This window comes from Lampris incognitus, chromosome 5 (genome assembly GCF_029633865.1).
Source record: "Lampris incognitus isolate fLamInc1 chromosome 5, fLamInc1.hap2, whole genome shotgun sequence".
NCBI lineage: Eukaryota > Metazoa > Chordata > Actinopteri > Lampriformes > Lampridae > Lampris > Lampris incognitus.
Window position 1 is genome coordinate 20,832,085 of NC_079215.1, and position 21,542 is coordinate 20,853,626.

The 21,542-nt window shown below is 43.5% G+C and overlaps 1 protein-coding gene across 1 annotated transcript; it reads left to right on the top strand.

Annotated features, from left to right (window-relative positions):
* Positions 1-856: 856 nt before the first annotated feature.
* Positions 857-18,624, top strand: dennd1c (DENN domain containing 1C). Its single transcript, XM_056280095.1, has 23 exons — positions 857-899; positions 1,423-1,487; positions 4,589-4,632; positions 4,852-4,901; positions 5,034-5,153; positions 5,296-5,365; positions 5,468-5,548; positions 5,642-5,707; positions 6,405-6,458; positions 6,809-6,919; positions 7,036-7,136; positions 10,759-10,804; positions 11,001-11,102; positions 11,194-11,319; positions 11,703-11,804; positions 14,780-14,870; positions 15,017-15,057; positions 15,152-15,202; positions 15,304-15,351; positions 15,475-15,582; positions 15,929-16,011; positions 16,173-16,380; positions 16,555-18,624. Exons 1-23 carry the CDS (start codon positions 883-885, stop codon positions 17,578-17,580), a joined length of 2,811 nt encoding a protein of 936 aa, XP_056136070.1. The 5' UTR covers positions 857-882; the 3' UTR covers positions 17,581-18,624.
* The last annotated feature ends 2,918 nt before the right edge of the window (positions 18,625-21,542 follow it).

A 21,542-nucleotide genomic window follows, 5' to 3' on the forward strand; every position in this document is an offset into this window, starting at 1 on the left:
TAGGAAAAAATGAGATCAATCTTAATGTGATTTTATAGTGAGGTCACCAAACAGGATGTCTATTTCTGTACATGACTTCCTCCACTCCGCTGCACACGGTCAGGTTGAAATTGTGTGTAGATGTCTGCATTTGTGTTTGTGTGTGTGTGTGTGTGTGTGTGTGTGTGTGTGTGTGTGTGTGTGTGTGTGTGTGTGTGTGGTATGTTATATCGTTGTCCGACCTGTGTTTGGTTGTGAATACGTTTGGTTGGCTCGTTTGAACAGGGAGTCAAAGAGGCCATCTATGTTAAGAGGGAACAACCATCCCTGAACCGAGGGGTGTTGGGCTAAGAGTACATCTGTCACCATTTTACAGTGCTGTGACTGCAAACGTTCCCAAATCCTCTGCGAAGAGTACACATGGCCATTGAAACTCTCGTTAATGGTCACGGCAAGTTGCATATGAAACTGATAGTTGGTTTCAGTCGTTATGCCACTGATGGGGATACCTGCAGTCAGTTTAGACTGAAGAGGTCACTTAGATGAAACGTTTCTCTCAATAAACGTTGTGTCCAGATGAACTGATTCAACTGTCTTTGACACGCAAAAAAAGATTGGAACGAATTGGCTGAGAGTAGTCGAGATTAGAGACGTCATAGACCACATGCACACACACACACAAACACAGCGAACCCTCACATATTCAATAGATCAGGAAGTATTCTCATTCTAGTGCTGAGTGTGCAGGCTGATGCTACCGTTTCTGTGTTTGTGTGTGTGTGTGCGTGTGTGTGTGTGTTTATTCAGTATTTTCTAGGTCGGTATGCTCTGTATCAAACACACCTGCTGAAAAGTTCTCATTTCTTGGAAATGTCACATGGACACAGGCAAGCATAGACAGCAATGGGTTCCAGACTGAAGTAAGTTTGATATCTCTTTTTTCTGTCGTTTTTTGCCTCCATCACCAGTCTCTCTCTGCTCTACCATTCTGTCTGTTCTTGTGGCTTTTATTACTTCCTCTTGTGCCTGCACAGGATGTTTCCTACACTTACTCTCTTACCCACTGCAGTACAACAGCCATGTTATTCTAGTTTGTTTTTTAAAGCAGATTTAAATCTTCCTCTCCGTTTTGTGTTGTGTTAAATAACCATACTTTCTGAATGTCCGAGTGTGATTCATACCAGCTCTAGCCCCATCCTCTCTGCTATGCACATCTCTCAGTATGTTAGCCACATTGCGCTAACCCATTCCTTGATCAGTAGAGACGAAAAGTGAGAATTTGTAAAAGTGATGAATTTCTAATGGTTTTCAGAAAACTGTGCAACTTGACATGAGAATAAGGGTTGGATTGCTCCAGCATGTGTGATAGCATATGATCTAGGTGGGATTCGGTCCGGTTGAGCGTCCTCTGACAACAGTGTTGTGAATCCTTTTGCCCCTCAGAGAAAACCCTGAGCGGACCTTCAACTGGTTCTTTGAGGCCACCTGCCCCATTGCAAGAGACAACGGTGGGTCCTTCATGCTTTGCACCAAACTTCATCTCTGCCTCTCTCTTTTAGCAGCAGCACCAGATGTTATCTGCACATACTCTGTAACATTTGGTTTAACCTCCCCATACAGTGGGAGCTTTTAATAATGTAAATCAAGGTAAATAAGTCACAGAAGATTGTGCCACAAAGTTATATTGATAAACTGTGTCGCGATTTTCTACACCTTCCGGTACTTGTACCGTTTTTGTCTTTTTTTTTTTTTACTGCGTAAAACACCTCACCGGTTTTGATAGCTGAAAAAGGCTATAAAAACGAGTGAGCTATACTACTTGAGCCACATGTTCTATTTAAACCATGTGAAAGAGTGAAATAGGCATAGAGAGCATGGAGGTATCTCTGTTGAGTGGAGAACCGCTCAAACTTCCTGCCACGTGATCAGAAAACCCACGCAGCCCTGTCAAACTCATGGATGCATTACAACCCGCATTAAGACGTCTCACCGTTGGGTGGCAGTCGACTCCTCAAAAAAAGTAAAAAGCTTAAGGAGGAGCGATAGAAGGAAGCAAGTGGAAGGAGGAGAGACGTGAATGAATAACAACATATTGTAGCGAATTCGGGGGGCAACCACAGGAATCGCCAAAGCCAGGACGCGAACGTGGGGCTCCTGCACCGCAGGCGACTACGTTAACCAGTCGACTAAAGGGACCGACCCGTTAGCCAAGGGCTAACGTGTCTACTTATCCATGCACGTTACACTACCACCCTCCTTCGGGAAGCGCTCCCGCGCGCATCCCAATTCTGACATCAATGTAGCGAATTCGGGGGGCAACCACAGAAACCGCCACAGTCGGGACGCGAACCCGTTTCTTCCGCACCGCGGGAGACATCGCTAACCGCTCTACTAAAGAGTCCAACCCGTTAGCCAAGGGCTAATGTGTCTTCTTATTCATGTACGTTACACTACTCGCCTCCTTCGGGAAGCGCATCCGATGGAGGGAACCGCCGCATCTGAGACGCGAACTCGTGTATTCCGCACCGCGGGCGACAACGTTAACCAGTCGACTAAAGGGTCTGACCGGTTAGCCAAGGGCTAAGCGAGCCTATTCATCCGTGATCGTTACAATATAGACTCGCCCTGTATGTGGAAAGATTTCAGTTTCACATATTTCGAATCGTGTGCCATTTCTTGTGATTTCATTTCATCTTTTTTTTTTCTTCTTTTTCGACATTTCTTTTCAAGAAGTATCCAAATTCAATCTTATTCCCCGCGGGATGTGGTGAGAGAGGACAGGCAGGTGGCTGGTGTGACAGAGGACGATGCAGACGCCAGGTAGAAATGGAAACGGATGATCCGCTGTGGCGACCCCTAACGGGAGCAGCCGAAAGTAGTAGTAGTAGTAGTAGTAGTTTTCATGTCTTGTCGAATCTCAGCTTTGGATGAGTGCAGTATAGATAAGGTATGTTAGTATTGTTAATTTAACAAATGTTAACTGAAACAGCAAAAAAAAAAAGATCAGCCGGTGTCTGTGGCTGAAAAGCTGGAAAGAAAACCCATCGGAGAGGGAGAGGAGGAGGCGTACAGATTTGTCTGATGAAGGCAGACGTTTCACTGGTATGGTATGCCGGAGTGGTTGGACAGAGCTGTCATTTCATTTCGCTCTTGTGTTGGGAGGAGTAAGCCCAGGTTGACCTGTATGGATACAGGTGAGAGCAGGGTGGCACGTGCTTTGTGGATATTCCAGTGTTATGGACGTTGTTCACCGACGCCGCCTGAGGTGGAAAATGTTGATGATGCTTAACACACGTCTGTGTCCTCTTCTTTATAGCTAGATCTCTAAAAAATAAATAGTGTGTTGTGGGAGTGCAGGAATGAGGGGACGGAGAGATCGAGTCGAGTCAATTCCGTTTACTCGCCACACAAAACGACACCGATACAGCACAATCTCTCGTGGCAACCTGCTAACCGCTAGCTGCTGCAAACATGGCTCCACCCCGGAAACCATAAGCAGTGCCTACGTCAGCACTCCGAATGTCCGCCTTAAAGGAGCAGCAGCCCCTGGTGAATCTACCCTCATTTGTGTATCACCACACAGCCCCCCCCCCCTCAGAATTCACTATCACGAAAAAATGGCGTCTCGGGGGGCGGACCAGGCGGCCAAAACGGCTGCGCTGAATGGGGATGGGGGCGGGGGCAGGGGGCAGAGTCGGAGCCCTGGTAGGGGCCGAGGCTGGGCCAGGGGCCTGAGAAGGGGGGCGTCCAAGCCGTGAGGGCAGGGCCAGTTCGACCGGCCCACCCAGGTCCAAATGGGCAGGCTTGAGACGGTCCACCGAGACCTGCTCCGGCTTGCCCCCCCATGTCCACCACAAAGTTCTTAGGCCCCGCTTCCAGGACGCAGAAGGGCCCGTCATAGGGGGCTGCAGGGGGGTACGGTGGCTGTCGTGGCGGATGAAGATGTACCTGGCCGAGAGCAGATCCTTTGGGACGTAGGACTGAGGGAGGCAGTGGTGAGATGTAGGGATCGCCAATGTGGGAGTGCAGGAATGAGGAGACGGAGAGATCGAGTCGAGTCAATTCCGTTTACTCGCCACACAAAACAACACCGATACAGCACAATCTCTCGTGGCAACCTGCTAACCGCTAGCTGCTGCAAACATGGCTCCACCCCGGAAACCATAAGCAGTGCCTACTTCAGCACTCCGAATGTCCGCCTTAAAGGAGCAGCAGCCCCTGGTGAATCTACCCTCATTTGTGTATCACCACAGTATCAGTAGTCTTGTTTTTTTCTCATTCTTGTATTTTACAGTTCTTCCTCCTCTTCTTCCTCATATTATTATTATTATTATTATTATTATTATTATTGTTATTATTGGTCTAGTGGTGCTCTACATTCTATTGGAATGTGGTTGGAAGGACCCGAGTATTATCAATCAATCAATCAATCAATCAATCAATCAATCAATCAATCGAGTTGCATTTTATATAGTGCTGTTCTAACTGCAACAGTCACTCAAAGCACTTTACAATTAATTCACACACACGATTGTGTAAGATTTTGTGAGAAAATACATGATTAAATGCTTTGAAAAAATTATGTTTTTTATTTTTTATTTTTTTACAGATCCCGGTCTTCTGTTTCATTTTCCAGAGAATTTTAAAGATGAGGTACCCGCCCATATCTGCTCCACTTCACAATGAATTGTGTATTATGTTGAATGTGATGTTACGTTGAGGTGATGATGGTTAGAAAGCGAAACACTGGAGCCATTTCTGTCACTGTATCTAATACAACTTCTCTACACACACACACACACACACACACACACACACACACACACACACACACACACACACACACACACACCTTTATCTCTCCCCCATTAGGAGTCCTGTAAAACATTGCCAAGATTTTGCTTCCCCTATGATATACAAAGGTGAGTGCTTTTTAGCTTGCTATGACAGTTCAATTAATTTCATTCTTCTTTTTTTTTGTTCCTCATTTCCACTTTATACCTGTCCATCTTTCTGCATCCATCCATCAATTTTTATATTATGTCCCTATGCAGAGTGAGGGAGGGAGTGCCAGTGCAGCACTTCACTTTTGTCCTGACTGACATGGAGGGATGCCAGCAGTTTGGCTTCTGTCGCCTCACTAACAGCACACGGACCTGCCTCTGTATGCTAAGGTACTTGTGTGTGTGTGTGTGTGTGTGTGTGTGTGTGTGTGTGTGTGTGTGTGTGTGTGTGTGTGTGTGTGTGTGTGTGTGTGTGTGTGTGTGTGTGTAATTTCACAAACGAATGAAAAAAAATTCACCAATTTGATTACAGCTATCTTCCCTGGTTTGAGGCGTTTTACAAACTACTCAACAACTTGGCTGATTACCTTTCAAAGGGGCAGGTAGGTTAGGTTCCTACCAGCAAATTCACCCTAGTTGCATCTATGGAACCTTGAATGGATGTATTTTAAAGTACTGATACCTTTGAATTTGTATCTCAACAGACAAATGAGATAAAGGGGCTGCTGTCAGTGCTTTACAAGCAGCCCATACCGTTGGCGGTGGGGTCTGTCACGCTGCAAATGGTAAGTCTGCGTGGGTCGATGGTGGCCGCGCTTCACATGACCAAGTATATAGGCGGTGCTGTGGATAGCTGGTGAGTTGTGTTTCTCTTTGAGGAAAAGCAGGTTTTGACCAGCACAGAGGTTTTCCACCCTGTTGGATACCCACATGGACAGGACGGAGTGAGTCCCTGACCTGGTCTGGATTAACACCCAGATTAAAACACAAACCCCTAGCTAACCTGCTATAGCTAACATTCATTCAAACCCTTGCCTTACCCCAAACTAATCCTGATCTTGTCTATGTTTTGTTTTTTTTACATTAAGTATGAGCTTTGGATTGATGGGTGATGATAAAAATAGGTGTACATGATTCATAACACACAACTAACCCAATTTTATTGTGAATCTTAATCGGAGTGAGACAAAATCAAGTGGCTTCAAAACTTCGTCTGGTGATTCAGCTTCAGTGCTGAGGCTGTCCTCCCCTTTGTGCATAGTAGTTTTTGCAGGGGTTTATTCCTGCATGAGATACCCATCGAAAAATCATTTCTGGTCTCAAGATTCAACAGTGTTGGTTGCCAGTGTTGGTTAGGAGATATCTTGAGAAGTCTTACCTTTTATTACCCAGTGGTTACGATTTTAACGATAGCATTGTAGGTGAATCACTACACGTCATCTTGGAGGAAAAGCTTCAATTTCTTCATGATTTTTTTTTTGTGTGTGAAGTATTTACTCTCCGTTAGATTGGGTAATGTCTCTGTTGGACAAGCAGCACATAAAGACATCTAAAAACCAATGTATCTGTTAACGCTAGACACCTTTTTTTCACATTCACTCAATACTTTTAGCCTGAATTGTTGTTTTTTTGTTTTCCAAGATCCCATATTTTATTGCTCCAGACCCCAGGTATCTTCCTTCTATTCCCGAGAGTGTGAGTATGTCAGGACATTAAACTGAGGATTTGCATCTGGATTTTTAATTTCCACACTGTGTTCTCTCTTAGACTTTTTTTTAAGTTTGAGTATATTTTCAATATGTGCATGTGTAAGAAAGAGATGGCCATTTTAACTAAACTCTGTGTGTGAGTGTGTGTGTGTGTGTGTGTGTGTGTGTGTGTGTGTGTGTGTGTGTGTGTGTGTGTGTGTGTGTGTGTGTGTGTGTGTGTGTGTGTGTGTGTGTGTGCATTGTCCAACACTGTTGGAATGTGCTAATCTGTATCCTACATTGCTCCGTGTGCATTGTATTTTTGTGGCTTTACCTATGCCCGTGTGTTGATTCCAGAGGAACTTGACGGAGTTGATTGTGGCAGTAGATGTGGGCAACCTGCTTCAGCTCTATGCCAGCATGCTGTTTGAGAGACGCATCCTCATCTTTGCCAGCAAGCTCAGCAGTGTAAGACGCATAAACAACACACATCACACATATAGCATATATGCAAACACGAGATGGAAGCATTTTGTGTGTTGACGTCATGGTTTGAACCTGTCCACTTGCTCTGTGTTTTGTAGTTAACGGCATGTGTCCACGCACTCAGTGGGGTGCTCTACCCCATGTACTGGCAACACATCTTCATCCCTGTTCTGCCGCCTCATTTACTGGACTACTGCTGGTGATCACTCCGTCTCTTTCTCGTTCTATCTATCTATCTATCTATCTATCTATCTATCTATCTATCTATCTATCTATCTATCTATCTATCTATCTATCTATCTATCTATCTATCTATCTATCTATCTATCTATCTATCTATCTATCTATCTATCTATCTTCCATCCATCCATCCATCTAGCCATCTATCTATCTATGTCTATCTGTCTATATTATTTATCTATCCATCCATCCATCCATTCATCCATCCATCCATCCATCCATCTAAAGTGGTGCTTGAAAGTTTGTGAACCCTTTAGAATTTTCTATATTTCTGCATAAATATGACCTAAAACATCATCAAATTTTCACACAAGCCCTAAAAGTAGATAAAGAGAACCCAATTAAACAAATGAGACAAAAATATTATACTTGGTAATTTATTTATCAAGGAAAATTATCCAATATTACATACACTACCATTCAAAAGTTTGGGATCACATTGAAATATCCATATTTTTGAAGGAAAAGCACTGTACTGTTCAATGAAGATAACTTTAAACTAGTCTTAACTTTAAAGAAATACACTCTATACATTGCTAATGTGGAAAATGACTATTCTAGCTGCAAATGTCTGGTTTTTGGTGCAATATCTACATAGGTGTATAGAGGCCCATTTCAAGCAACTATCACTCCAGTGTTCTAATGGTACAATGTGTTTGCTCATTGGCTCAGAAGGCTAATTGATGATCAGAAAACCCTTGTGCAATCATGTTCAAACATCTGAAAACAGTTTAGCTCGTTACAGAAGCTACAAAACGGACCTTCCTTTGAGCAGATTGAGTTTCTGGAGCATCACATTTGTGGGGTCAATTAAACGCTCAAAATGGCCAGAAAAAGAGAACTTTCATCTGAAACTCGACAGTCTATTCTTGTTCTTAGAAATGAAGGCTATTCCATGCGAGAAATTGCTAAGAAATTGAAGATTTCCTACACCGGTGTGTACTACTCCCTTCAGAGGACAGCACAAACAGGCTCTAACCAGAGTAGAAAAAGAAGTGGGAGGCCGCGTTGCACAACTGAGCAAGAAGATAAGTACATTAGAGTCTCTAGTTTGAGAAACAGACGCCTCACAGGTCCCCAACTGGCATCTTCATTAAATAGTACCCGCAAAACACCAGTGTCAACATCTACAGTGAAGAGGCGGCTGCGGGATTCTGGGCTTCAGGGCAGAGTGGCAAAGAAAAAGCCATATCTGAGACTGACCAATAAAAGAAAAAGATTAAGATGGGCAAAAGAACACAGACATTGGACAGAGGAAGACTGGAAAAAAGTGTTGTGGACGGATGAATCCAAGTTTGAGGTGTTTGGATCACAAAGAAGAACGTTTGTGAGACGCAGAACAAATGAAAAGATGCTGGAAGAATGCCTGACGCCATCTGTTAAGCATGGTGGAGGTAATGTGATGGTCTGGGGTTGCTTTGGTGCTGGTAAGGTGGGAGATTTGTACAGGGTAAAAGGGATTCTGAATAAGGAAGGCTATCACTCCATTTTGCAACGCCATGCCATACCCAGTGGACAGCGCTTGATTGGAGCCAATTTCATCCTACAACAGGACAATGACCCTAAACACACCTCCAAATTGTGCAAGAACTATTTAGAGCAGAAGCAGGCAGCTGGTATTCTATCGGTAATGGAGTGGCCAGCGCAGTCACCAGATCTGAACCCCATTGAGCTGTTGTGGGAGCAGCTTGACCGTATGGTACGCAAGAAGTGCCCATCCAACCAATCCAACTTGTGGGAGCTGCTTCTGGAAGCGTGGGGTGCAATTTCTCCAGATTACCTCAACAAATTAACAGCTAGAATGCCAAAGGTCTGCAATGCTGTAATTGCTGCAAATGGAGGATTCTTTGACGAAAGCAAAGTTTGATGTAAAAAAAATCTTATTTCAAATACAAATCATTATTTCTAACCTTGTCAATGTCTTGACTCTATTTTCTATTCATTTCACAACATATGGTGGTGAATAAGTGTGACTTTTCATGGAAAACACAAAATTGTTTGGGTGATCCCAAACTTTTGAACGGTAGTGTATCTGTGAGTGGCAAAAGTATGTGAACCTCTGAGATTAGCAGTTAATTTGAAGGTGAAATTAGAGTCAGGTGTTTTCAATCAGTGGGATGACAATCAGGTGTGAGTGGGTGCCCTGTTTTATTTAAAGAACATGGATCTATCAAAGTCTGATCTTCACAACACATGTTTATGGAAGTGTATCATGGCAAGAACAAAGGAGATTTCTGAGGACCTCAGAAAAAGCGTTGTTGATGCTCATCAAGCTGAAAAAGGTTACAAAACCATCTCTGAAGAGTTTGGACTCCACCAATCCACAGTCAGACAGATTGTGTCCAAATGGAGGAAATTCAAAACCATTGTTACCCTCCCCAGGAGTGGTCGACCATCAAAGATCATTCCAAGAGCAAGGCTCGTAATAGTCAGCCAGGTCACAAAGGAACCCAGGGTAACTTCTGAGCAACTAAATGCCTCTCTCACATTGGCTAATGTTAATGTTCTTGAGTCCACCATCAGGAGAACACTGAACAACAATGGTGTGCATGGCAGGGTTGCAAGGAGAAAGCCACTGCTCTCCAAAAACAACATTGCTGCCCATCTGCAGTTTGCTAAAGATCACGTGGACAAGCCAGAAGGCTATTGGAAAATGTTTTGTGGATGGATGAGACCAAAATAGAACTTTTTGGTTTAAATGAGAAGCGTTATGTTTGGAGAAAGTAAAACACTGTATTCCAGCATCAGAACCTTATCCCATCTGTGAAACATGGTGGTGGTAGTATCATGGTTTGGGTCTGTTTTGCTGCATCTGGGCCAGGACGACTTGTCATCATTGATGGAACAATGAATTCTGAATTACACCAGAGAATTCTTAAGGAAAATGTCAGGACATCTGTCTGTGAACTGAATCTCAAGACAACGTGGGTCACGCAGCAAGACAACAACCCTAAGCACACAAGTCGTTCTACCAAAGAATGGTTAAAGAAGAATACAGTTAATGTTTTGGAATGGCCAAGTCAAAGTCCTGACCTTAATCCAATCGAAATGTTGTGTAAGCACCTGAAGCGAGCAGTTCATGTGAGGAAACCCACTAACATCCCAGAATTGAAGCTGCTTTGTACAGAGGAATGGGCTAAAATTCCTCCAAGCCTATGTGCAGGACTGACCAACAGTTACCAGAAACATTTAGCTGCAGTTATTGCTGCACAAGGGGGGGGGCAATACTGAAAGCAAAGGTTCACATACTTTTGCCACTCACAGATATGTAATATTGGATCATTTTCCTCAATAAATAAATGACCAAGTATAATATTTTTGTCTCATTTGTTTAATTGGGTTCTCTTTACCTACTTTTAGGACTTGTGTGAAAATGTGATGATGTTTTAAGTCATATTTAAGCAGAAATATAGAAAATTCTAAAGGGTTCACAAACTTTCAAGCACCACTGTATTATCTATCTATCTATCTATCTATCTATCTATCTATCTATCTATCTATCTATCTATCTATCTACTCACATAGTATATACAAACAAGGGATTCATACTATTTTCCATGCATTCCTCTATTCTGTTCCAGTGCGCCAATGCCTTATCTCATAGGGGTCCACACGAGTCTCACTGAGGTAAAGTACTTATCAAAATCATTACGCAAACTCCCATTTATTCAGCATGGTAGCATTTGAATACCATTCTTTAGTCTGCATCCCATATTGATGATGAATAAATCATTAACTTCATACTGCAAAAGCTTCGCCCAGAAACTGATCGGTCCCCTTTTACCGGTGCACGCACCCATTTCTGTTTCCGCCTTTATGACAGAGCGTGAAGAGCTGTAAATTGGAGGATGTCGTCATTCTGAATGTAGATACAAACACACTGGAGACCCCCTTCGACGACCTGAAGAGGATACCTGCAGATGTGGTAATGTGTGTGCTTGTGTGCATATGTGTGTGTACACATATACTAATGTCAGTACATACTTACATGTGGTCTCTGTTGTGCCGACACCCAGGTGTCAGGGCTGAAGGTGCGTTTGAAACGTCATTCTACATCTCCTGGATGGGGTGTAGCCAGAGCTTTTCTCAGAGCACAAGCGCAGTTGTTTGGAGGCTATCGAGATGCCTTTCAGGAACATAAGGTGAAGACAAACACTGTAGCACATCCATTTGTCGGTGAACCGTGTTTTTTTTTCTAATCATGTAAGTGATTCCTAAAAGCTGTACGATTGACATGATACAGCCTCAAATCACTCAGTCATAATCTTTGTGTTTTCGTACAATATGGTTCAAAACTTTGGAGTAAAGGTGGCATTTCTACCTTAAACAATAATCCATCCAAAAATCAATAAAAGTTTTTTTTTCTAGTCAGGAGATTGCTAGAATGCGGCAATGGACTGAACAACATCATTTTTAAAGTTTATATACTGACAGATTTAAGGAAAAATTGCATGCACTACTTTGCAAGCGCAGCTATGAACTACAGCTGCATACAGAGGCCTATATGACTGTGTGCTCCTCACAGGGGGGTGACATCTGGTTCAGCGAGGAGATTTTTCTGGACCACAAGTCTCCCAGCATGAGACAGTTCCTTCAGAGTGCCATACATTTACAGTTGTTCAAACAGGTACGTTCAGCTCCATGCCATACACATAGGGCTCAGCGGTTTCGGTTTTTATTTTTCAAAGCCATCCAGCATGCCGAATTTCACCTCAAGAGGACACTGTTACATAACCTCACATGAACAGGAACAACTTTTGAATCCACATAAAATCCGGGTGAAAATCAGTTAAAACCGATCTGCTCCTTTTAAAAAATCTGGGTATTTTTCAGTGAAAAAAAAACCTCGAAAACGCTGAGCCTTGCAATGATACACAGCACTACCACCTTTTGCAAGAAAGACTATGCGAATATGCTGTCTGCACAGTCTAAGCAGCAGATTGGCAACGGACACACCGTCGGATTTAAGTGAAGAGTCTTAATTTGTCTTATAGGATCATATGATGCGTTTATCGTTTCACGTTTCATCTTTTCCGTCTCTTAATTTTTCTTTGACAATCTTCCGAATTAATTTTTATCAAGCAAATGAGATGTGAGATACTGAAGCGGCTACAGGTTGTGTGAGGTGTAAGCAGTTGCTGATAATTATAGAGGATTATTTAGATTTGAAACAGAAAGGCTGCTATATTGGAGCCAGTTCTTATACGAAAAGTAAAGGATTTATATAATCACGTCAAGGTTTTTGCATGTTGTATCGAAATGACACTAGATGAGTTCGATCCTGTGAAGTTAAAAAGGCCTTATTTGGGTGGTCTATTCCATTGCCTACCAACACGGGGCTCGCCGGTTCGAATCCCCATGTTACCTCCGGCTTGGTCTGGCATCCCCACAGACACAATTAGCTATGTCTATGGGTGGGAAGCCGGATGTGGGTATGTGTCCTGGTCACTGCACTAGCACCTTCTCTGGTTGGTCGGGGTGCCTGTTCAGGGGGGAGGGGGAACTGGGGGGAAATAGCACGATCCTCCCAAGCGCTATGTCCCCCTGGTGAAACACCTCACTGTCAGGTGAAAAGAAGCAGCTGGCAACTCCACATGTATCGGAGGAGGCATGTGGTAGTCTGCAGCCCTCCCAGGCTTGGCAGAGGGGGTGGAGCAGTGACCGGGATGGCTAGGAAGAGTGGGGGCAGTTGGCCAAGTACAATTGGGAGAAAAAGGGAAAAAACAACAAAAAAAAAATCAAAGGTTTTATTCTAATGAAGACTTGGAAGATGGCAGAATATGGTCAGTTTAGTAAACAGGTTGATGCCCAGTCCAGTGAGCCTACAAGTGAAAGTTATCAGCATAATGGTGTTATGTTGTAACGTGAATAAAATAAGTGAACGTTAGTCGAGACTTCGTCTGATTAACGCCGACACATAACACTACATGGTTTCATGTGCTGACAAGCGAGGAGAGTGTGCCGAGAAGGTGGAAGGAGTACTTTGAGGGCTGATGAATGAAGAAACTGAGAGAGAGAGAAGGTTGGATGATGTAGGGATAGTGAATCAGGAAGTTCAGTGGATTAGCAAGGAGGAAGTGAGGGCAGCTATGAAGAGGACGAAGAGTGGAAAGGCAGTTGGTCCTGATGACAAACCTGTGGAGGCATGGAGATGTTTAGGAGAGATAGCAGGTTTTTTTTTAAACCAGATTGTTTAACACAATCTTGGAAAGTGAGAGGATGCCTGAGGAGTGGAGAAGAAGCATACTGGTACCGATTTTCAAGAACAAGGGCGATGTGCAGAACTGCAGCAACTACAGAGGTATAAAAATGATCAGCCACAGCATGAAGATATGGGAAAGAGTAATAGAAGCTAGGTTAAGAGAAGAGGTGACGATTAGCGAGCAGCAGTATGGTTTCATGCCACGAAAGAGCACCACAGATGTGATGTTTGCTTTGAGAATGTTGATGGAGAAGTACAGAGAAGGCCAGAAGGAGTTGCATTGTGTCTCTGTAGATTTAGAGAAAGCATATGACAGGGTGCTGAGAGAGGAGGTGTGGTACTGTATGAGGAAGTCAGGAGTTACAGAGAAGTATGTAGGAGTGGTGCAGGATATGTATGAGGGAAGTGTGACAATGGTGAGGTGTGCGGTTGGAATGACTGATGGGTTCAAAGTGGAGGTGGGATTACATCAAGGATCGGCTCTGAGCCCTTTCTTGTTTGCAGTGGTGATGGACAGGTTGATGGACAAGATCAGGCAGGAGTCTCCATGGACGATGATGTTTGTGGATGACACTGTGATCTGTAGCGAGAGTAGGGTGCAGGTTGAGGAGAGCCTGGAGAGGTGGAGGTATGCACTGGAGAGAAGAGGGATGAAAGTCAGTAGGAGCAGGACGGAATACCTATGCGTGAATGAGAGGGAGGACAGTGGAATGGTGAGAATGCAAGGAGTAGAGGTGATGAAGGCGTATGAGTTTAAATACTTGGGGGCAACTGTCCAAAGAAACGGGGAGTGCAGGAGAGAGGTGAAGAAGAGAGTGCAGGCAGGTTGGAGTGGGTGGAGAAGAGTGCCAGGAGCAAGAGTTAAAGGGAAGGTTTACAAGATGGTTGTGAGACCAGCTATGTTATATGGTTTGAAGACAGTGGCACTGGCAAAAAGACAGGAGGTGGAGCTGGAGGTGGCAGAGTTGAAGATGCTAAGATTTTCACTGGGAGTGACAAAGGACAGGATTAGGGACAATTATATTAGAGGGACATCTCAGGTTGGACGGTTTGGAGACAAAGCAAGAGAGGCAAGATTGAGATGGCTTGGACATGTGTGGAGGAGAGATGCTGGGTATATTGGGAGAAGGATGCTGAACATGGAGCTACCAGGGAAGAGGAAAAGAGGAAGACCAAAGAGGAGGTTTATGGATGTGGTGAGGGAGGACATGCAGGTGGCTGGTGTGACAGAGGAAGATGCAGAAGACAGGAAGAGATGGAAATGGATGATCCGCTGTGGCGACTCCTAACGGGAGCAGCCGAAAGTAGCAGTAGTAGCAGTAAACAGGTTGATGCTGTGAATGCCTTAATTGAAATGATGCCCTAAATCAAATATACATTAAGAAATTGTCCTTTTGCAGTTCATTGATTCCCGTCTGGAGCTCCTGAACAAGGGAAAAGAACCAGAAGACCTCTTTGAGGAAGATATTCTACAGATTGGAACAGAGGCTGGTGTGTGTGTGTTTGTGTGCGTGTGTGTTCGTGCATTGTGTTATACCAAGTTTTTTCCTTGTGATATTACACTTCCTGTATTGTTCTGTCATTCGTACACTTCCCTTTTTACTCCTCTTCCTGCGTTTCTCTGTCTCTATTTGTAGAAGGAAGCAAAGCTTATCAACAGTTAGTAGGTAACCTGAAGGTAATGGCCCTTTAGTTCTATCGCAACATTGTTGACAGTTTTCCCCATCTAGTTTTTGAAGTGGACTTCAGTCACACTTTCGTTCTTCTGACAGAAAGGAGGAGGTGCTCTCATCCTCAACATGAAGTCAAAGGCAAACCTAACGGTAAGCCAAAGCAAAGGTGGGGTGGGGTGGGGGGGAGCTGTATTTGCATGTGGTTTGCATGTTACATAAGCGATACTTTGTGTATTTTTTCACTCCTCCAGGCCAAAGGTTTTACAAAACTGGGGTTGAAAAACTTGCTGATAAACAAGGTCAGTGCATGGTTTTGTGTAAATGCAAGTTTGCAGATGGATGCACGTTCCGCCCAATGTTTTACTAATTCCCTTCTTCTTTGGTGCGTGTCTGAACATGTGCGACACGCCTGTGTATTGCAGGCCCAAGGCGACGCAAACGTTCTTCAGAGGGGCGGCTCAGTATCCCATCGCCGTGCCCAGTCTGACTGCCTACAGAACCGTCTTCCCATCACGCAACACTTTGGGACGGTGAGATCCGATACATTTTCTCCACCGACCAAACTGTGATATTAAAACAAAAAAATGGGTCACATTAGACAAAAAGGCATCGTTATTATCTAATTCACTTATTTTGCTGTTCAATACTGTTTGAATGTGCTAATCTGTATCCTACATTGCTCAATGTGCATTGCGTAAATTAACCACACGCACACACACACACACACACACACACACACACACACACACACACACACACACACACACACACACACACACACACCAATGCCCAACCAATCACCACAACCCCTAATTATCAATGGGGTCTGTTTTGTGGCTATGGCTTTCTTTGTCACGTTATGTTGTGTCATGTTAGTCTCGTCCTCGTCGGCCTCTTCACAAACACAGGACTCCCACAGAAGAGGAGAATGCAGGGATCACCAGAGACACCTGGGATGGGTGAGAGCGAGAGCGTGAGAAAGAGAGAGAGAATAATAGAATGAGAAGAGGAGAGGGGGAAGTCAAGGTGTTACAAACCCAAGGAACAGAAGATTAAACAGAATGTAGTATTATACCTCGTCTGTGCCTTTATATGTCCTTTTATTTCTTGCTTGCATCAGGGCCTGGTCTGGGCCAGTGGCAGACCCTGACTCTGAACTACAGAGCAAAGAGGAGGAAGGGGGAGACTCACTGCTGTGTGAGGAGATGGATCTCCTCGGGGAGATTTTTGAAACACTCAGCTCCCGAAGCTCCCATGAGCGTGGGCTGCTGTATGGCACACGCAGCCTTGATCTATTTGGACCCAACAGCAATGACTACATCAGAACAGTGAGTGTGTGTGTGTGTGTGGGGGGGGGGTGGATGGAGGGGGGGCTCATTGAAATGAGCGTGTATGACATGCACGTACATGTAAGATGTACACACATTCATGTTCACGTGCACAAACGCATACGGGCTCATCTTGAGTGTGTCACTTCTTGTGGTTTCTTATTTCATTGCTAGGAGCATCCGGCAAACCCCAGCCAGGAGAGTCTGTCTCTATCCATCAGTGGCAGTGAGAGCCTGCACAGCTGGAATCTGGAGGAGGGGCTACAGATCTTAGGGGTGGAGTCAGACCAGACAGAGGAGCCTGATTGGCTGTTTCCAGATCCAACCATACCAGAAGAGCACAAGTCAGAAAGTCCGCTGGTTTCATGTCAATGGGGAGAACAAGAAAGGGAAGTGAAAGTGGAGAGAGAAAACACAAATGACCAAGAGAAAATGGAGGCGGCAATGAAGAGGAACAGTGGAGAGGAAGAAACAGACATGAAGAAAACAAGCTGCAAGGAAATTATGGTAGAAGAAAAAAAGAAAAGAAACCAAGAGATTAAAGTAGGTGTTGTAGAGGAGACCATAAAAGAAAGAATTGAGAGGCAGGAGAACAATACGTGCGGTGGAGACAGCAGGGAGGAAAACCAGGATGAGATCATAGTGAGAGAAGGGGTGATGAAATTAACAGAGGAGCCAGTTAAAATGCACGAAGATTTGGCATGTCAGGGAGAGAAAAATGAAGACAAAGACAAAGGTATGGACATGACAGGATCCTTGCACAGAAATGGATCCAGTAGCATGGCCACTCAGTCCAACTGTGGCCACAACAGTGTGGACCCATTTGAGAGGCAACAGGGACAAGACACATTTGGCCTAGATTTCAAAGCTTGTCTCGGTTCTGAAAACCACACAGCAGACTATGACTCTGAAATGTCCATGGTTCAGGGAAAAGGAGATGAACAAGAGGGAGGGAGAGAGGAACGAGAGGTGGCACAGACGTCCTGTTCTCCCAAGGTGTTATCAGCCGTGGCGCGGTTCCAGTCCCAGGCCTGTGGGCAAGGTCTCCACAGTGTGCCTCGTACCTGGGAGGGCGTAGACAGAACCACCCAAAAGGCTGCAAACACTGAATCCAAAGCAGAGAGCCAATCAGAACCCACTGAGGAGGAAGACTTGCCTCCCCCTAAAGTTTCAGAACTTAAGAGGAGATTTGAAGCGTAGTTGGTGTGAAGATGACCAGTTGGCAAACCTTGCCAAAGTGTTGTAAACACCTAAATCCAAATCTTTTCCTCTTAACGGATGGATGGCTGATTAATTGCAGTTTGGATGTGTCACCAAGATAGAGCCACTGAAATAAGTGAACTACATTGAAGTAAATAACTATAGGTTTGTCATCATAGAAATCAGTTACCACCCCACAAAATAGTCAAGATGAAATCACTCAAAACAATGGATTAACATACATCCGGCTGTCAGAGGAAATGCCAGTCATATTGTGCTCTCTAACAAAATTAATCTGCATGACTGGGAGTAAATAAAACCAGACTTCTGCCTTATCAAAAGCGTCAAGACACTGTGAGGACTTCACAGCTTTACTGTGTTTGCAACCTAATTGTCTAATAAGAACACACTTTTTACATCATACATATCTATATATATATATATATATATATGAGGATTTATTATATATTCAAACATTTCATAGTTCAAAATCATCAAAGTGCATCACAACAATTGTCGGTGTTTTAATCATTACTCTTCATTGGTGAAAATAAACGCATGTTCATATATAAATACATAGATAGCAAGAGTATTTGTAAAGTGTAAAAAACAGACTACCTATGTACAAATACAAAAAAAATACTTCAGGTCATATTCCTCATCGCAGGGAAATCTTTAAATGCTGACCTCAACTGCTCTTGTTCAGATCAGGGAACAGGCTGGTGACTAAATGTTCAACTTTTTAAAGCGGTGACTGGTTCCTTTTTTTTGTATTTCATAAATAATGGCGCTTTGAGAAAATTGACAGCCCAGCCAGTCCATATTCGGTGTCATCTCTGAACTGTTGCAATCACACTTAAGCCCTTGGTCTAGCATGCAAGTTTCACCAGGTTATTTGTACAAGAGGTAAAACAGGGGAACATTCTGGTACCTTTGAACAGGAGGAAACGCTGGGGAGGTACAGTCATATCAGAATATAGGGTGTATTTCACCTAGCAGTTTACAAATACCACATTAAGGCCATTAGAAGAAGGCATGCAAAGTGTAAATGTCTCATATGAGGCGTTCTTCCTTGGGCAGTGGTAAAGGCAGGACTGGTCTCTCCGGACCGCCTGCACCCGCTTGTTTCTTCTCCTCTGCACTGGGCCTGTATGTTCCCTCCATCCTCCTTTTCTTCCTGATGACACACACCATCAGGACCAAAGCCAGGCTGAACAGAGACAAGGCCACTGAGGCAAACACTGACACAGCAGATGGGAATATCCCCTGTACCGCCATGATAGGACTCTGTTAAATTGGAGAGACGAAGAGGAGGAGAGGGGTTGATCAGAGAGAGAAAAAAAGTATTGCATGAGGAAACTTACGCTCTCTAGTGATTATGTCTCTACTGTAGAAGAAGCCCCATTCATTTCTCCACTGACCAATTTTAAAACGAATAAAAACCAAGACCAGCATAGTTATAGGAATTGCAGGCTTTTTGAGATATGCACAGCAATGAATTTCAAAATATTACCAAAAAAAAGCAATGAATTGTTCTAAAAACTACATGAAGATAATCATAATCAATAAATATAAACTCAAATCATATCGATGTGGCGTCTCTGCATTAATGTTGCAATGCAGCCTTAGATACCATATTTTTTTTAATAAAACTCCCTATGGAGAAATCTAGCCATTTCATGCTCAGCCCCACCACTAGAGGGCACCTACACTTGCAACAGCGACTCTCACTTTCCCCTCCGTGTTACCTAAGAGGGACTTTTCTCCTCCATCTCTACTTCAGCCATCTCTACCCCTTCTCCCCTCCATCTCTATACGTGGTCCAATCATCAAAAATGGAAAACAAAACAAAACAAAACAAAAAACAACACAAAGATGTCATCGAAAATAACTTACTTCCCGTGGAGATGGCTTTGGATCAGTCGGTTGTCCTCACATCTGGACAGACAGAGCTTCAGTTTAGTTAAATTGGACTGTGGGCTGCCTGAAACAAGACGAAGGGCCAAGTAAAAGTTTGGTCAAATGACTGGTGCTGCACCTTTCTGCTTCACTGTTGTGCTGATGTGAAGGACTTAAAACTGGACAATTCTGTGAAACTTGTGAAAGTTGAGGATGGTTAACATGAGAAAGAAGCTCCAAGGCAAGGCTTCTTAAAAAAAAAAAAAGCAGAATTTTGTCATTTCTGGAGATAATGAATTTGATCATAAGGACTTAATGTCTAGTTCTCTGAAAGCTGGCTCCTTGAATTGTTGAATGTAAACACGTTTTTGTGAATGTCTTTCTGATTGAAGTTTAGCACAGGACTTGAACTGATAAAAGAAAAATAAATAGTCTGATTTTCTGCATGCCTGCAGTACACAACCACCACATTGACACACACGCATACACACACACCAAAAGTTTTGACAAACCTACTCAAAGTACCGTTGTTTGTTGTTCCTACTAAATTTCACTTAAGTACTAAATGAAACAACTTGTTGGAGTGGAGAGTGTTTCAAAATGTATTATTTTTTATATTTAAACTTGTTTTGGAAAGAAATTCAGAAAAAGCCAATGAATTTAAGATTTTTAAAAACATACATTCAATCAGGTGTTCAAATTCTTCACTGGTACTGTACATACATATATACATACATACATATAGCTCCCTTGACAGTCATCACTAATATCTGGATTATAAAAAATACTCACACATCCGTTCCTGAACAATATTATTTTTGTGAACCCGTAAAAGTCAGCAAAACATAACATATTTTGGCTTTGGGAATGTGCTGTTAGAGCTTATGGGTTCGCAAAAATAATATTGCTCAGGAACAGATGTGAGTATCTTTTATAATCCAGAAATTAGTGATGACTGTCAAGGGGGTTGAATACTTTTGCAAGACACTGTACATACAGTGCATCCGGAAAGTATTCACACCCCTTCACTTTCCCCACATTTTGTTATGTTACAGCCTTATTCCAAAATTGATTAAATTCCTTTTTTTTCCTCATCAATCTACACACAATACCCCATAATGACAAAGTGAAAAAGGTTTTGTAGAAATCTTTGCAAATTTATTAAAAATAAAAAACTTAAATATTGCATGTACATAAGTATTCACACCCTTTGCTATGACACTCAAAATTGAGCTCAGGTTCATCCTGTTTCCACTGATCATCCTTGAGATGTTTCTACATCTTGATTGGAGTCCACCAGTAGTAAATTCAATTGACTGGACATGATTTGGAAAGGCACACACCTGTCTGTATAAAGTCCCACTGTTGACAGTGCATGTCAGAGCAGAAACCAAGCCATGAAGTCAAAGGGATTGTCTGTGGACCTCTGAGACAGGATTGTATCAAGGCACAGATTTGGGGAAGGGTACAAAAAAATTTCTACAGCTTTGAAGGTCCTGAAGAGCACAGCGGTCTCCATCATTCATAAATGGAAGAAGTATGGATCCACCAGGACTCTTCCTAGAGCTGACCACCCAGCCAAACTGAGCAATCGGGGAGAAGGGCCTTGGTCAGGGAGGTGACCAAGAACCTGATGGTCTCTCTGACAGAGCTCCAGCATTCCTCTGTGGAGATGGGAAAACCTTCCAAAAGGACAACCATCTCTGCAGCACTCCACCAATCAGGCCTTTATGGTAGAATGGCCAGACAGAAGCCTCTGCTCAGTAAAAGGCACATGACAGCCCGCTTGGAGTTTGCCAGAAAGCACCTAAAGGACTCTCAGACCATGAGAAACCAGATTCTCTGGTCTTATGAAACCAAGATTGAACTCTTTGGCCTGAATACCAAACGTCACGTCTGGAGGAAACCAGGCACCTCTCTTCACCTTGCTAATACCATCCCTACAGTGAAGCATGGTGGTGGCAGCATCATGCGGTGGGGATGTTTTTCAGCGGCAGGAACTGGGAGACTAGTCAGGATCGAGGGAAAGATGAATGGAGCAAAGTACAGAGAGATCCTTGATG

Excerpts from the sequence above, each read along its gene's own strand:
- dennd1c (XM_056280095.1), top strand. Across the intron at positions 11,805-14,779 it reads ATTTACAGTTGTTCAAACAG|TTCATTGATTCCCGTCTGGA; the intron begins GTACGTTCAGCT and ends GTCCTTTTGCAG. Across the intron at positions 15,352-15,474 it reads AAAACTTGCTGATAAACAAG|GCCCAAGGCGACGCAAACGT; the intron begins GTCAGTGCATGG and ends TGTGTATTGCAG.